General features: G+C 46.8%; 1 protein-coding gene across 1 annotated transcript; it reads left to right on the forward strand.

The window, feature by feature from the left end:
• The first annotated feature begins 312 nt into the window (after positions 1 to 312).
• LOC105495059 (cytochrome c oxidase assembly factor 7) lies at positions 313 to 13,752 on the forward strand. Its single transcript, XM_011764224.2, has 3 exons — positions 313 to 465; positions 6,082 to 6,222; positions 12,437 to 13,752. Exons 1-3 carry the CDS (start codon positions 360 to 362, stop codon positions 12,883 to 12,885), a joined length of 696 nt encoding a protein of 231 aa, XP_011762526.1. The 5' UTR covers positions 313 to 359; the 3' UTR covers positions 12,886 to 13,752.
• The last annotated feature ends 1,402 nt before the right edge of the window (positions 13,753 to 15,154 follow it).

The raw sequence follows: 15,154 nt of genomic DNA on the forward strand, positions 1-15,154 counted from the left end.
AATTGAACTCCAAGTTCTTTGAAGGCAGGGACTACATTCCTAGCTGTCATAACCCTAGAACAATGCACCTGGTGAGGCACACTGTAGGCGCTGAGGGATTATACATGGATAAATGACTGGAGGTGGAAAACCACTAAGGCTACAAAGCGAGCATTGATAAGGTGCTGCAGAGAGACCGCTCCCAGTTTCAGGAAGGCGGTTAGTCTTGGAAGCGTGGCTGCCCAACGGCGCGAGGGCTGCTGGGAAAGGCAGACTCGCCTGGCTCGCCCGGGGATCCCGGGAGAGTGCCGCGGGCTGCGTCAGCCCCACGCCCCGCCCCCTCCGCCGGCTCACGTGACCGTCTCTGGGCAGCGCAAACCATGGCCGGCTTGGTGGACTTCCAGGATGAGGAGCAGGTTAAGTCCTTTTTGGAGAACATGGAGGTGGAGTGCAACTACCACTGCTACCACGAGAAGGACCCGGACGGTGAGCGCCTCCAGCGCAGCCCGGCGACGCGTCGGGGAGAGGCGTGCCGGGAGAGGTCTGGTCTGCGACCTCTGAGAGGCTGGAGAAGGAATCACGTGGCTGGCGGGGGACGGGGGTCTGTGGATCGCGGTGACTGCGTGTGTTGGGAAGGGCGATGTGTCCCGGGAAGACCGAGCCTGGAGGCCGGGGCGGGTAGGAAGAGACGTGCTTTTGGATTAGGGACTGGGGATCTATCGGTGAACAGATGAAATTCGCTGCCCTCGTGGAGCTTCCAAGCTAGTGCGGGGAGTCGGGCAATAAGCCTCAGGTAATTCATGAAATCGTGTTCGAAAGCAGTAAGTACCTGCCGGGCGCGGTGGTTCACGCCTGTAATCCCAGCACTTTGGGAGGCCGAGGCGGGTGGATCACGAGGTCAGGAGACGAGACCATCCTGGCTAACACGGTGAAACCCTGTCTCTACTAAAAATACAAAAAATTAGCCAGGCGTGGTGGCAGGCGCCTGTAGTCCCAGCTACTCGGGAGGCTGAGGCAGGAGAATGGCGTGAACCCGGAAGGTGGAGCTTGCAGTGAGCGGAGATCGCGCCACTGCACTCCAGCCTGGGCGACAGAGCGAGACTCTGTCTCAATAAATAAATAAATAAATAAATAAATAAATAAATAAATAAATAAAATAGTAAGTGCCGTGGAAAAAGGACTGGGTGAAGGGTATCAGGAGGGCAGAAGGGCAGTTTTAAATTGAGTGATCAGGGAAGATCACTGAGAAAGTGGCAATTGAATAAAGGCTTGAAGAAGGTAAGGGAGTGAACCATGCAGATCTTACCGTAGGTAACAGCTGGCAAAGAGGCCCTGAAGCACAAATGTGTCCCGTGTGTTGTGTGAACACTGAATTGACTTGAGAGTATAGGTGGATGGTGATGACCAGAGGGGTCCACCCAGAGCAGCCAATAGCTTTCGGTGGTTTTCTTCTTCCTGCTTTATTTTTATTTTTTATATTTTCTTTCTTTTTTGAGATAGTATCTCACTACGTTGTCCAGGCTGGTCGCAACTCCTGGGCTCAAGTGATCCTCCCGTTTTTTTTTTTGTTTGTTTTTTCGAGACTGAGTCTCACGCTGTCACCCAGGTTGGAGTACAGTGCCTCCATCTCAGCTCACTGCAACCTCTGCCTCCTAGGTTAAAGCAATTCTCCTGCCTCAGCCGCCTGAGTAGCTGGAATTACAGGCTCCCACCACCACGCCCAGCTAATTTTTGTATTTTAGTAGAGACAGGGTTTCACCATGTTAGCCAGGCTGGTCTCAAACTCCTGACCTCAAGCAATCCATGTTCCTTGGCCTCCCAAAGTGCTGGGATTACAGGTGTGAGCCACTGTGCCCAGGCTTTTTTTTTTTCTTTCTTTCAAATAAAGGTCTGGTGTGGCACAAGCCTGTCATCCCAGTTCTCTGGGAGGCTGAGGTGAGGCAGGAGGATCGCATGAGGCCAGGATTTCAAGACCAGCCTGGGCAACATGGTGAAACCCTGTCTCTACTAAAAAAAAAAAAAAAAAAAAAGAAAGAAAAAAGTGACACTGGCCCTACCTTCTAATAGCTTGCAGTTTAGTTTGCAGAAATGACATAGCTATTCCTTGAAGCTAATCCATAACATAGACCATAATGTAACCATATACATATCATAACATAGTCATGAAACAGAGTTGCTCTGCAGTATGATGGCTTAAAAAGAACCTGGGGGCCGGGCGCGGTGGCTCACGCCTGTAATCCCAGCACTTTGGGAGGCCGAGACCGGTGGATCACAAGGTCAGGAGATCGAGACCATCCTGGCTAACACTGTGAAACCCCGTCTCTACTAAAAATAAAAAAAACTAGCCGGGCGTGGTGGCGGTGCCTGTAGTCCCAGCTACTCAAGAGGCTGAGGCAGGAGAATGGCGTGAACCCGGGAGGCAGAGCTTGCAGTGAGCTGAGATCCGGCCACTGCACTCCAGCCTGGGCGACAGAGCAAGACTCCGTCTCAAAAAAAAAAAAAAAAAAACCTGGGGTTGAGCCGAGCACGGTGGCTCATGCCTGTAATCCCAGCACTTTGGGAGGCCGAGGTGGGCAGATCACTTGAGGTCAGGAGTTCAAGACCAGCCTGACCAATATGATGAAACTCTGTCTCTACTAAAAATATAATAATTAGCCAGATGTGGTGGCATGTGCCTGTAATCCTGGCTACTGGGTAGGCTGAGACAGGAGAACTGCTTGAACCCGGGAGGCGGAGGTTGCAGTGAGCCGAGATCACAGCATTGCACTCCGGCCTGGGCAACAAGAGCAAAATAACGTCTCAAAAAAAAAACAAAAACAAAAACAAAAAAAGAACCCGGTGTTGCTCTTTGAGAGCTGGTCCATGTCCTAAGTGTAGAAAGAACTTAGAGGAATTGGGGTCACTAAGGAACAGGGTGGTTAGGGAAGACTTTGAAGGGAGGTCTGGAGGGCTGGGCAAGTGTTGATTAAATGGAGGAGAGGGTGGGAGAAGAAAGTGCTATCTTTTGGAAGGTTGAAGTCAGGATGTAGTACGTTTGAAGCGGGAGTCTGGGCCACAGTATGTCGGGGCTTGAATGCCAGAGTAAGGAATATAGACTTTGCTCTGTAGGCAGTGGAGAGCAAAACATGTCAGACAAGCAAGTTATTGGAATCGGGAAGAGTAGATATATCAAAAGGACTGGCTGCAGCACTTCAGGAGACCTGAGAAGAGGCTGTAGTTACCATAGCGACTGGTGTAGTAGTTTCCTTGCATGTCAGGCTCTCTTATCTGGATAACTGAAGTTGCCTTCTAACCTGTCCCTGTCTTTGCACTTTACTCCCTTAGAATCCATTTCTACTCACAGATAAACTGATATTTTAATTTTAATTTTGTTATGTTAAATATTAGATTTTAAAATAACATATTTGTTATCAATGCCCAATTATATGCCCTCACATACTTAAATTCCTGCATAATCACCCAGGCATATATGAACATGTATACCAGAGTAACGTTTTTGTTGGGGGGTGGGGTTGTTGTTTTTGGTGACTTTTTGGTTGTTTTTTGAGACAGGGTCTTACTCTGTTGCCCAGGCTGGAGTGCAGTGGCGCAATTTTGGCTCACTGCAACCTCTTCCTCCCAGGTTCAAGCACTTCTGCCCCAGCCTCCCAAGTAGCTGGGATTACAGGCATGTGCCACCACACCTGGCTTTTTTTTTTTTTTTTTTCCCCTGAGACTGAGTCTTGCTCTGTTGCCCAGGCTTGAGTGCAGTGGCATGATATCAGCTCACTGCAACCTTAGCCTCCTGGGTTCAAGTGATTCTCCTGCCTCAGCCTCCCGAATAGCTGGAATTACAAGTGTGCGCCATCAAGCCTGGCTAATTTTTGTATTTTTAGTAGAGACAGGATTTCACCATGTTGGCCAGGCTGGTCTTGAACTCCTGACCTCAAGTGATCTACCCTCCTTGGCCTCCCAAAATGCTGGGATTACAGGCATGAGCCACCACACCTGGCCTGAATCATATTACTTATTTTCTTAAAACCCTCCAGTGGTTTACTGTTTCAGTTGGAAAAAAATCGTAACTGCATCCTATGTTTCACAAGGCCTGGGGTCTCGTCCCTACCTTCCTTCTTCATTTCCTGACCCTCCTCCTTGGTTCAGCCATGTTGTACCTTATTCGTGCCAAACTTATTCTCTCTTTCAGGTCTTTGTATTTACTGTTCGTTGTGCCAGGACTTTGTGCCCCTGCCCATTTTATTGTCTTTTAATTTCATTTTTTTTTTTTTTAATTTTTAAATTTGTTCCAAATCCCTGCCCCACTCCCATTCCATTGTCTTTAAATAGCTAGTACTTTCTTGTTATTGAGGTCACAGCCCCTCCCCAGTGGCCCAGTCTTTGTTAGCTTCACCCAAAGTTGACAGCAAACAGTTATCCTGTTTTATTTCAGTCATAGCATTTATTTATTTATTTATTTATTTATTTGTATACATTTAAGGAGTACAAGTGCAGTTTTGTTACATGGATATATTGCCTGGTTGTGTAGTCTGGGCTTGTTTTTTTTTTTTTGAGACGGTGTTCCGCTCTTATTGCCCAGGCTGGAGTGCAATGGCCCATCTCGGCTCACCGCAATCTCCGCCTCCTGAGTTGAAGTGATTCTCTGCCTCAGCCTCCCAGGTAGCTGGGATTATAGGCATGCACCAGCATGCACGGCTAATATTTTTGTATTTTTAGTAGAGACAGGGTTTCTCCATGTCAGGCTGGTCTAGAATTCCCGACCTCAGGTGATCTGCCCGCCTCGGCCTCCCAAATTGCTGGGGAAGTCGGGGCTTTTAATATAACCATCACCCAAATAATGTACTTGTACCTGTTAGGTAATTTCTTCCTCTCACCCTTCCCAATCTCCAGTGTCTATTATTCCACACTCTTTGTGTCCATGTGTACACAGTATTTAGCTCTCACTTATAAGTGAGGACATGCAGTATTTCACTTCCTGTTTCTGAGTTGTTATAATCATAACATTTATTACTGTTTGAATAAATTTTGTTCATTTACTTACTGTATTTCCTCCCCTAGAATGTAAATTTTAGGAGGGCAAATGAGTATATTTTCAGCATCTAGAACCATGTCTGGTACATAGATGCATAGAGATGTTCAAATATTTGTTGAGTGAAAATGAATGAGAGATACATGTTGTCACCAGGGGTTAAGAAGAGGGGAGAGAGATTAAGGAGAGAGGTTTACTGGGATTGGGAGACATGGAGCCTGTTTCCATAGAAGCGGCCACCTCTACTCTTTCTTTTTGGCTTTCATGTTCCTACCCTAGCTGAGGAGTAAGGTATAGTCATCACAGCACCCTTTTCTTTTTCTTTTTCTTTTTTTTTTTTTTTAAGACAGTCTCGCTGTGTCACCCAGGCTGGAGTGCAGTGGCACGATCTTGACTCACTGCAACCTCTGCCCCCTGGGTTCAAGTGATTCTCCTGCCTTAGCCTCCCAGGTAGCTGGGATTACAGGTGTGTGCCACCACACCTGGCTAATTTTTTAATATATTTCCACTCCTGGATAATTTTTTTGTATTTTTAGTAGAGACAGGGTTTCACCCTGTCCAGGCTGGTCTCGAACTCCAGACCTCAAGTGATCCTCCTGCTTCAGCCTCCCTAAGTACTGGGATTACAGATATGAGCTACCAAGCCTGACCCAGCACCGTTTTCTTGCTGCTACAAAGACTAGTCTATGAGCCTTTTAGGTTTTCATTGTTTTTACCATTGAACTTCATGAGAGATTCCAAAACTAGCAAAGTTTCAATCATGGAAGTCGGTGGGTATTTGGGCGTGGCTGACAGGGAGCAGAAGGGCTGGTGAGTGATGGAGCCAATGCAGGGACTGAGGTTTCCCCAGGCCATACATTGCTCAGTCCATGGCTATGGGGAGACAGTGTCATTTGTAGGTATAACTAAACACCACCTACATTCTTTGTGGTAAGGTCAACTTGCGACATCTCAGGAGGACATGGGCTGTCTTAAAAGACATAGCCTGGCCTGCCACACCTGGGCACCCCCTACCCCAAGCCCCCACTGTGAAGCAGCAGCCCCAGACATGAAGAACAGCCCTTGCCCTCTCTTCGCAGGTTGCTATCGGCTGGTGGACTATTTGGAAGGGATCCAGAAGAATTTTGATGAGGCTGCCAAGGTGTTGAAGTTTAACTGTGAAGAGAACCAGCACAGCGATAGTTGCTACAAACTGGGGGCCTACTATGTGACTGGAAAAGGTAAGGGTAAGGAGGGTCTGCTTTTTGGGTCCTTGTCACTGATGGCAGTGCTGGCCTCACACCTGAGCCCCATGATGAGCTCTTGCAGAAGGGTCTCGCAGGCATTGGGCAAGTGCATTGTAGGAAGATGGAGAGGTAGGAGTTCAGCAGAGCGATGTGGGGAAGAACACAGCCTTTCAAGTTAGGTAAACCTTAGGGAATGCTATTTGCAAATAGTGAGATCTTGAGCCAATCACTTCAACTCTGTGCACTCAAGTTACATCACCTGTAAATTGGAGGGAAATAGTACTTGCTTTGTAGGGTCGTGAGGATTAAATAGGATAGTATAGAAAAAGGCATCAGCATGTGCCTGGCATGGAGTAAGGGGTCAGTAATTATAATTGTCTTGCTTCTGTCTTTTCTCCTACTCTAATTATAGTTATCACTGGCATAGTGTTTACATTATGTATGGCTAAATAACAGATCACCTCAGTAGTTTCTGTGGGTCAAGAATTTGGGAGTGGTTTAGTGGGGTACGTCAGGGTGTCTCATGAGGTTATAGTCAGACATTGGCCATGGAACCAGGGCTGTAGTCATTGGAAGGCTTGACTGAAGTTGGGAGTTTCCAGTTCTAAGATGACTCACTCTGATGGCTGGTAACAGAGGCCTCTGTTCCTTACCAGCTGTTATTGGGAGAGCTCAGATCATCATGACATGGTTCTCTCCATGGGCTGCTTGAGTGTCCTCATGACATGGCGTCTGGCTTCTCCCAGAGTGAGTAATTTAAAGGAGAGAACAAGATAGAATCCACAGTGTCTTCTATGACCTATCTTTGGAAGTCACACGCTTTTCATTTCTATCACATATTTATTAGATGTAGCCTCCACTAAGGGAAAGGACTTAAATTCCACTTCTTGAAGAGGAAGGAATATTAAAGAACTTATGGACATATTTAAAACCACCACAGGCCAGGCGCGGTGGGTCACGCCTGTGATCCCAACACTTTGGGAGGCCAAGGCAGGTGGATCACAAGGTCAGGAGTTCAAAACCAGCCTCACCAACATGGTGCAACCCCATCTCTACTAAAAATACAAAAAAAAAAAATTAGCTGGGCGTGGTGGCACACACCTGTAATCCCAGCGACTCAGGAGGCTGAGGCAGGAGAATCACTTGAACCCTGGAGGCAGAGGTTGCAGTGAGCCGAGATCATGCCACTGCACTCCAGCCTAAGCAACAGAGCAAGACTCCGTCTCACAAAAAAAACCAAAAAAAACAAAAAAAACCCAAAAAAACCCAACACAAATAAGCAATAGGACATAGGACCTTTGACAGGCAGCTTTTTTTTTTTGGACAGGGTCTTGTTCTGTTTCTCAGACTGAAGTGCAGTGATAAAATCATAACTCACTGCAGCCTTGAGCTCCTGGGCTCAAGCAATCCTCCTGCCTCAGCCTCCCCGGTAGCTGGAACTAAAGGCACATGCCCCCATGCTTGGCTAATTTTTTACTTTTTGTAGAGACAGGATCTCACTATGTTGCCAGGCTGGTCTCAAACTCCTGGCCTCAAGCAGTCCTTGCACCTTGGCCTCCCAAAGTGCGAGGGTCAGGTGTGAGCCACTGCACCTGGCCAAAGATGTCTTTTTTTTTTTTTTTTTTGAGACAGGGTCCCACTCTGTCGCCCAGGCTGGAGTGCAGTGGCATGATCTCGGCTCACCACAACCCCTGCCTGCCAGGCTCAAGCGATTCTCCTGCCTCAATCTTCCAAGTAGCTGGGAATATAGGGGTTTGTGACACTACCACCCAGCTAATTTTTGTATTTTTAGTAGAGATGGAGTTTCGCCATGTTGGCCAGGCTGGTCTTGAACTAACCTCAAATGATCCACCCGCCTTGGCCTCCCAAAATGCTGGGGTTACAGGTGTGAGCCACTGTGCCCGGCCCTATTTTAATTTTTTAAACTAAATTTTAGGCCAGGTGCAGTGACTCACTTGAGCCGAGGAGGTGGAGTCTGCAGTGAGCTGAGATTGCTCCACTGCACTCCAGCCTGGGCCACAGAGCAAGACTCTGTCTCTAAATAAATAAATGAAAATAAAAATGATTCTAACCTTTTAATATTTTTTCTAAACTCTCGATAGCCCTAGTGGCTCATTTAGGAAATTTCACTATGGGCTAGAAATAGTAATTTGTAGGTCAGCAGTTTCCTTAGTTTCACTTCAATTTGGTTTTCTTCTGATAACTTCAAGTAAAATCAAAGTTAAATTCTTTTTTTTTTTTTTTTTTTGAGACGGAGTCTCGCTCTACCGCCCAGGCTGGAGTTCAGTGGCCGGATCTCAGCTCACTGCAAGCTCCGCCTCCCGGGTTTACGCCATTCTCCTGCCTCAGCCTCCCGAGCAGTTGGGACTACAGGCGCCTGCCACCGCGCCCGGCTAGTTTTTTGTATTTTTTTAGTAGAGACGGGGTTTCACCGTGTTAGCCAGGATGGTCTCGATCTCCTGACCTCGTGATCCGCCCGTCTCGGCCTCCCAAAGTGCTGGGACTACAGGCTTGAGCCACCGCGCCCGGCCAAAGTTAAATTCTTTACTTACAAATAGCATCTGCGATCCAATTTTTCCAAACACTTCTATCTAGTATGTATTCAACCAGCCAGCATTTGATGTGAACACAAGCTACAAAGATGACTGGAATGGTGTTCACTTAATGATAATGATGGTTATTACTAGATGATGGATTTGGAATGGTTACTTAAAAGAATAATGTTAAAATGTTTATATTTTTTGAGATCGAGTAATGGTACATGGGGATTTGAAGTTTTACACACATACAAACAAGTAAAAAAAGTGAGCCCTGCCACCACTTCTACTTAAAAGTCTTCGCGGTGGCTCAAGCCTGTAATCCCAGCACTTTGGGAGGCCGAGACGGGTGGATCACGAGGTCAGGAGATCGAGACCATCCTGGCTAACACGGTGAAACCCCGTCTCTACTAAGAAATACAAAAAAAAAAAAAAAAAAACTAGCCGGGCGAGGTGGCGGGCGCCTGTAGTCCCAGCTACCTGGGAGGCTGAGGCCAGAGAATGGCGTGAACCCGGGAGGCGGAGCTTGCAGTGAGCTGAGATCCGGCCACTGCACTCCAGCCTGGGCTACAGAGTGAGACTCCGTCTCAAAAAAAAAAAAAAAAAAAAAAGTCTTTGTTAGTGATTTCCCATTGTTTTTAAGATTAAATTCAGGGGTCCTTAATGTGACCCTGCATGATCTGGTCCCTGCTTGCCTGTCTTGCACTGTACTTTTCCTCCATGCTCTTTTCACAATTAAAATCATCTTTTTTTTTTTTTTTTTTTTTTTTTTGGTGAGACAGGGTCTCACTCCATTGCTGAGGCTGAGTGCAGTGGCTCAATCATAGCTCATGGCAGCCTTGACCTCCTGGGCTCAAGCGATCCTCCCACCTCAGCCTCCTGAGTAGCTGAGCTGTTTTTGATTATTTTGTAGAGATGGGGTCTGGCTATGTTGCCCAGGCTAGTTGCAAACTCCTGGATGCAAGTGATCCTCCTGCCTTGGCCTACCAAAGTGCTGAGATTACAGGCCTGAGCCACCACGCCCAGCGAAAATCATACATTTATTTGTATTGTTATTTATTTGTTTAGAGGTGAGGTCTTGCACTCTTGCTCAGGCTAGAGTGCAGCAGTGCAAAACTTCCAGGCTCAAGCAGTCCTCTTGCCTCAGCCTCTCCAGCTGGGACTACAGGCCCATGCCCCCATGCATGGCTAATTTTAAATTTTTTTATAGAGACAGAGTCTCACTATGCTGCCCAGGCTGATCTTGAACTCCTGGCCTCCTGAGGTCCTCCTGCCTGGGCCTCTCAAAGTGCTGGGATTACTGGCCACTGTGCCTGGCCTGTATGGTTATTTCATGTCTGTCTCATTAGCCCATAAGACAGGTCTCATTAGGCCTCAAAAGCAGGACAGTGTCATTTGTTCCCCAGGACCTAGCACAGCAATTGGCAACTATTCAGTATACAGTTGTCCCTCAGTATATTTGGGAAATTCGTTCCAGGACCCTCATTCCATTCTGCCACAGATAATGAAGTCTGATGATGCTCACATCTGTTATATAAAAATGGCATAGTATTTGCATATAACCCTACCCATATTCTTCTGTGTATTTTGTTTTATTTTTTGTTTGTTTGTTTGTATGTTTTGAGATGAAATCTTGCTCAGTTGCACAGGCTGGAGTGCAGTGGCACGATCTCGGCTCACTACAACCTCTGCCTCCTAGGTTCAAGCAATTTTCCTGCCTCAGCCTCCCGAGTAGCTGGGATTATAGGCACCCACCATCATGCCCAGCTAATTTTTTTTTTTTTTTTTTTTTTTGAGACAGGGTTATGCTCTGTTGTCCAGGCTGGAGTGCAGTGGTACGATCTCCACTCACTGCAAGCTCCGCCTCCGGGGTTCATGCCATTCTTCTGCCTCAGCCTCCCGAGTAGCTGGCATTACAGGCCCCTCCCACCATGCCCAGCTAATTTTTTTGTATTTTTAGTAGAGACGGGGTTTCACCGTGTTGGCCAGGCTGGTCTCAAACTCCTGACCTCGTGATCCACCCACCTCGGCCTCCCAAAGTGCTGGGAATTCAGGCGTGAGCCACCACGCCCAGCCTAATTTTTGTATTTTTGTAGAGATGGGGTTTCACCATGTTGGCCAGGCTGGTCTTGAACCTCCTGATCTCAGATGATCCGCCCACCTTGGCCTCCCAAAGTGCTGGGATTACAGGCGAGAGCCACCGCACCTGGCCTCCTGTGTATTGTAAATTAATTACTTAGAACAGGGGTGTTCAATCGTTTTGCTTCCCTAGGCCATACCGTAAGAAGAATTGGACCATATATAAAATACAGTAACGATAGATGATGAGCTAAAAAAAAAAAAAAAATCACAAAAAAAGTCTCATAGGCCAGGTGCAGTGGTTCACGCCTGTAATCCCAGGATTTTTCCCAGCATTTTGGGAGGCTGAGGCAGGTGGATCACAAGGTCAGGAGTTCGAGACCAGCCTGACCAACATGGTGAAACCCCATCTCTACTGAAAACACAAAAATTAGCCCAGCGTGGTGGCTCGCCTGTAATCCCAGCTACTCAGGACGCTGAGGCAGGATAATCACTTGAACCCTGGAGGCAGAGGTTGCAGTAAGCTGAGATCATGCCACTGCACTCTAGCCTGGGTGACAGAGCAAGACTTCATCTCAAAATAATAATAATAATAATAATAATAATAATTTCATAATGTTTTAAGAAAGTTTATGAATTTGTGTTAAGCCACATTCAAAGCCATCCCAGGCTCGTGGGTTGGACAATCTTGGCTTAGACTATCTAATACAATGTAAATACTGAGTAAATAATTGTTCTATTTTATATATTTTGTATTTTTTAATTGTATTGTTGTTTTTTCGCTAATATTTTTGACGTGTGGTTGGTTGAACCCATGGATATGGAGGGCCCACTGTATGTTTAAATTAATGAACAATTATAATGCCTGTAATATGCCATGTTCTCACTGTAACCCCATGAGGTAGATATTATTATCATTCCCAATTTTCACCTCCTTGACCTGTCTGAGTTTCCTCATAAGGTATCATTTGAACAAAAGATTCTATGGCTGAGAAAGCTAGGAGGTCTGTGCACTATGGCAGGCTACCTTTCATGCTGCCTGAGCTCATAGCATGGACAGTTTTTTTTCTTTTTGAGGTAAGGTCTTGCTCTGTCGCCCAGGTCGATCTCAAATTCCTGGCCTCAAGCAATCATCCTGCACAAAGTGTTAGGATTACAGATGTGAGCCACTATGCTCAGTCTTAAACTTTATTCAGGAATTGTTGCTGGCCAGGTGTGGTGGCTCACGCTTGTAATTCTAGCACTTTGGAAGGCCAAGGTGGGACCATCGCTTGAGTCCCAGAGTTTAAGACCAGCCTAGGCAACATAGTGAGATCCTGTCTCTACAAAAAAATTAAAAAATTCGCTGGGCATAGTGGTGTGTGCCTGTATTCCCAGCTACTTGGGGAGGCTGAGATGGGAAGATTGCTTTAGCCTGGGAGGTTGAGGCTGCAGTGAGCTGTGATCATGCCAGTGCACTCCAGCCTGGGTAACAGAGCAAGACCCTTTCTCCAAAAAAAAAAAAGAAAAAAAATTATTCGCTGACTTTGGCCTGAGACATTTAGGTTATGTCCTGGCTTGGGTTTATTTTTTCGTACTTTCCTTCCTCTCAGGTGGTCTGGCCCAGGACCTGAAAGCTGCCGCCAGGTGCTTCTTGATGGCGTGTGAGAAGCCCGGAAAGAAGTCTATAGCAGCATGTCACAACGTTGGCCTCCTGGCACATGATGGACAGGTTAATGAGGATGGCCAGCCTGACCTGGGGAAGGCCAGGGACTACTACACAAGGGCCTGTGATGGTGGCTATGCTTCCAGCTGCTTCAACCTCAGTGCCATGTTCCTGCAGGGTGCCCCAGGCTTTCCTAAGGACATGGACCTGGCATGTAAATACTCCATGAAAGCCTGTGATCTGGGTCATATCTGGGCCTGTGCCAATGCCAGTCGCATGTACAAGCTGGGAGATGGTGTTGATAAGGATGAGGCCAAGGCCGAGGTGCTAAAAAATCGAGCTCAGCAGCTACACAAAGAACAGGAGAAAGGTGTCCAACCCTTAACTTTTGGGTAATGTGGCCCACCCTCCCTCCCAGGCAGCAAACTGCTTGAGGCTGGCAGCTCCTGTTTCTGAAGACTGATGCAGCCCTTGAAGGTCAACCTGCTGCAGCAAGAAAACTTGGGACTTGAATTGGTAGCTCCTGTTATATGGATTCATTGCCCCAGCTACTGGAGTGTAGCCTACAATGTTTATTTCAGTCAATATTCCTTTATCTGGGTGTTCTGTACAATGTTTATTACAGTCAATATTCCTTCATCTGGGGGTGTTCTGTGAAGATAGCCATGTTTATGGGGATCTTAGTTTTCAAACTCTGGCAATTCTGTGAAAAATAGGAGCAAACTAGAGAGCCCTAGAAATTGGTGGTAGGGAGGGGAAGATAGCAGGAAGTTTTAAAAATTAGCAGCCCCGGGGCCTAAAGGAATCAGCTATCATCATTTTCATCATTATTATTATTTTGGTTAGGATGGCTTGAAAATCAGAACATATCTTGGTTTACGTAATCGAGGTCTTAACTAGGAACAGTTAAATAGTCCCGACTGCCAGCGTCTGACTTACATAATCATTGGTGTGGGCTTCATTTTGCGTTTAGAGTCACATCTTTCAGTAAGTTCACAGAGATCAAGAGGGATGTGCAACATACAGCTTAAAGGCTGTTATGCTTCGGAGTTGCTGAAGAAGATGAAACATCAGCCTGCCATCGTCTAGAAGAGACATTGGCCAGTGTAGTCGCTTGGCACTGCCCATCATGCTGAGGGAGCAGATTCTTCCCAAGGCAGCTTCAGCTAGGAGTTTGTAAGCAAGGACTTTGTGACACATTTGTCCTCTTTAACTGAGCCTTTTTCACTGTCCCTGTGAATAAACAATTTTGAGTGACTTACAGTTTGTGTTGATTAGTGTTCTTTCCAGATTCCAGGTACCGCAGAGAGTACGTTCTTTGTGGTGGTTGTGCCTTTTAAGAACATTTGCGGCCGGGTGCGGTGGCTCACACCTGTAATCCCAGCACTTTGGGAGGCCAAGGCGGGCAGATCACAAGGTCAGGAGATTGAGACCATCCTGGCTAACACGGTGAAACCCCGTCTATACTAAAAATACAAAAAATTAGCCAGGCATGGTGGTGGGCGCCTATAGTCCCAGCTACTCAGGAGGCTGAGGCAGGAGAATGGCGTGAACGCGGGAGGCGGAGCTTGCAGTGAGCCAAGATCGCGCCACTGCACTCCAGCCTGGGCGACAGAGTAAGACTCCGTCTCAAAAAAAAAAAAAAAAATTTGCTTTTCCTGTTATCTCCCCAGCTTGTCACCAGGGGGCAAGCTTGTCATTTCCCTGCTGATAACAATACCATTCTGTCTGTCACCATCTACTGTTTTAGGCTTTTGTTTTGCAGCCATCCTGAAAGGAAGGCTTGCTGTGTAAATGAAGGTTTGTGAGCACAGCAGCAAGCTTCTTAAGTTGATAGAGGATGAGGACTTCCCCAAGTGCACAGAGGAGATTTCAAAAGACATCAAGTTCACTTTTTTAAAATGTAAAGTAGGTTTTGGTGTGCTTAAAATAAGCTAGGTCAGACCAGGCGTGGTGGCTTATGCCTGTAATCCTAGCATTTTGGGAGGCCAAGGCAGGCGGATCACTTGAGGTCAGGAGTTCAAGATCAGCCTGGCCAGCATGACGAAACCCCTTTCTCTACTAAAAATACAAAAATTAGCCAGGTGTGGCAGGCACCTGTAATCCCAGCTACCTGGGAGGTTGGGGCAAGAGAATTGCTTGAACCTGGGAGGCAGAGGTTGCAGTAAACAGATTGTGCCACTGCACTCCAGCCTGGGCAATATAGCAAGACTCTGTTTCAAAAACAAAAGCAAAACTAGGCTGGGTGCAGTGGCTCACACTTGTAATCCCAGCACTTTAGGAGGCTGAGGCAGGTGGATCATGAGGTCAGGAGTTCGAGACCAGCCTGGCCAACATAGTGAAACCCCATCTCTACTAAAAATACAAAAATTATCTGGGTGTGGTGGTGGGCACCTGTTGTCCCAGCTACTCGGGAGGCTGAGGCAGGAGAATTGCTTGAACCCAGGAGGCAGAGGTTACAGTAAGCCAAGACCACGCCATTGTGCTCCAGCCAGGTAACAGAGTGAGACAAAACACACACACACACACACACACACACACACACACACACAAAAAAAAACAAACTGTAGGTCAAAAAACATGAATACACGTTCAACATCACTAATCAGGGAAATGCAAATCAAAACCACAATGAACTCTTAAAATTCCACAGTAAGCAAACAAC

Source organism: Macaca nemestrina, chromosome 1, assembly GCF_043159975.1.
Source record: "Macaca nemestrina isolate mMacNem1 chromosome 1, mMacNem.hap1, whole genome shotgun sequence".
Taxonomy (NCBI): Eukaryota; Metazoa; Chordata; class Mammalia; order Primates; family Cercopithecidae; genus Macaca; species Macaca nemestrina.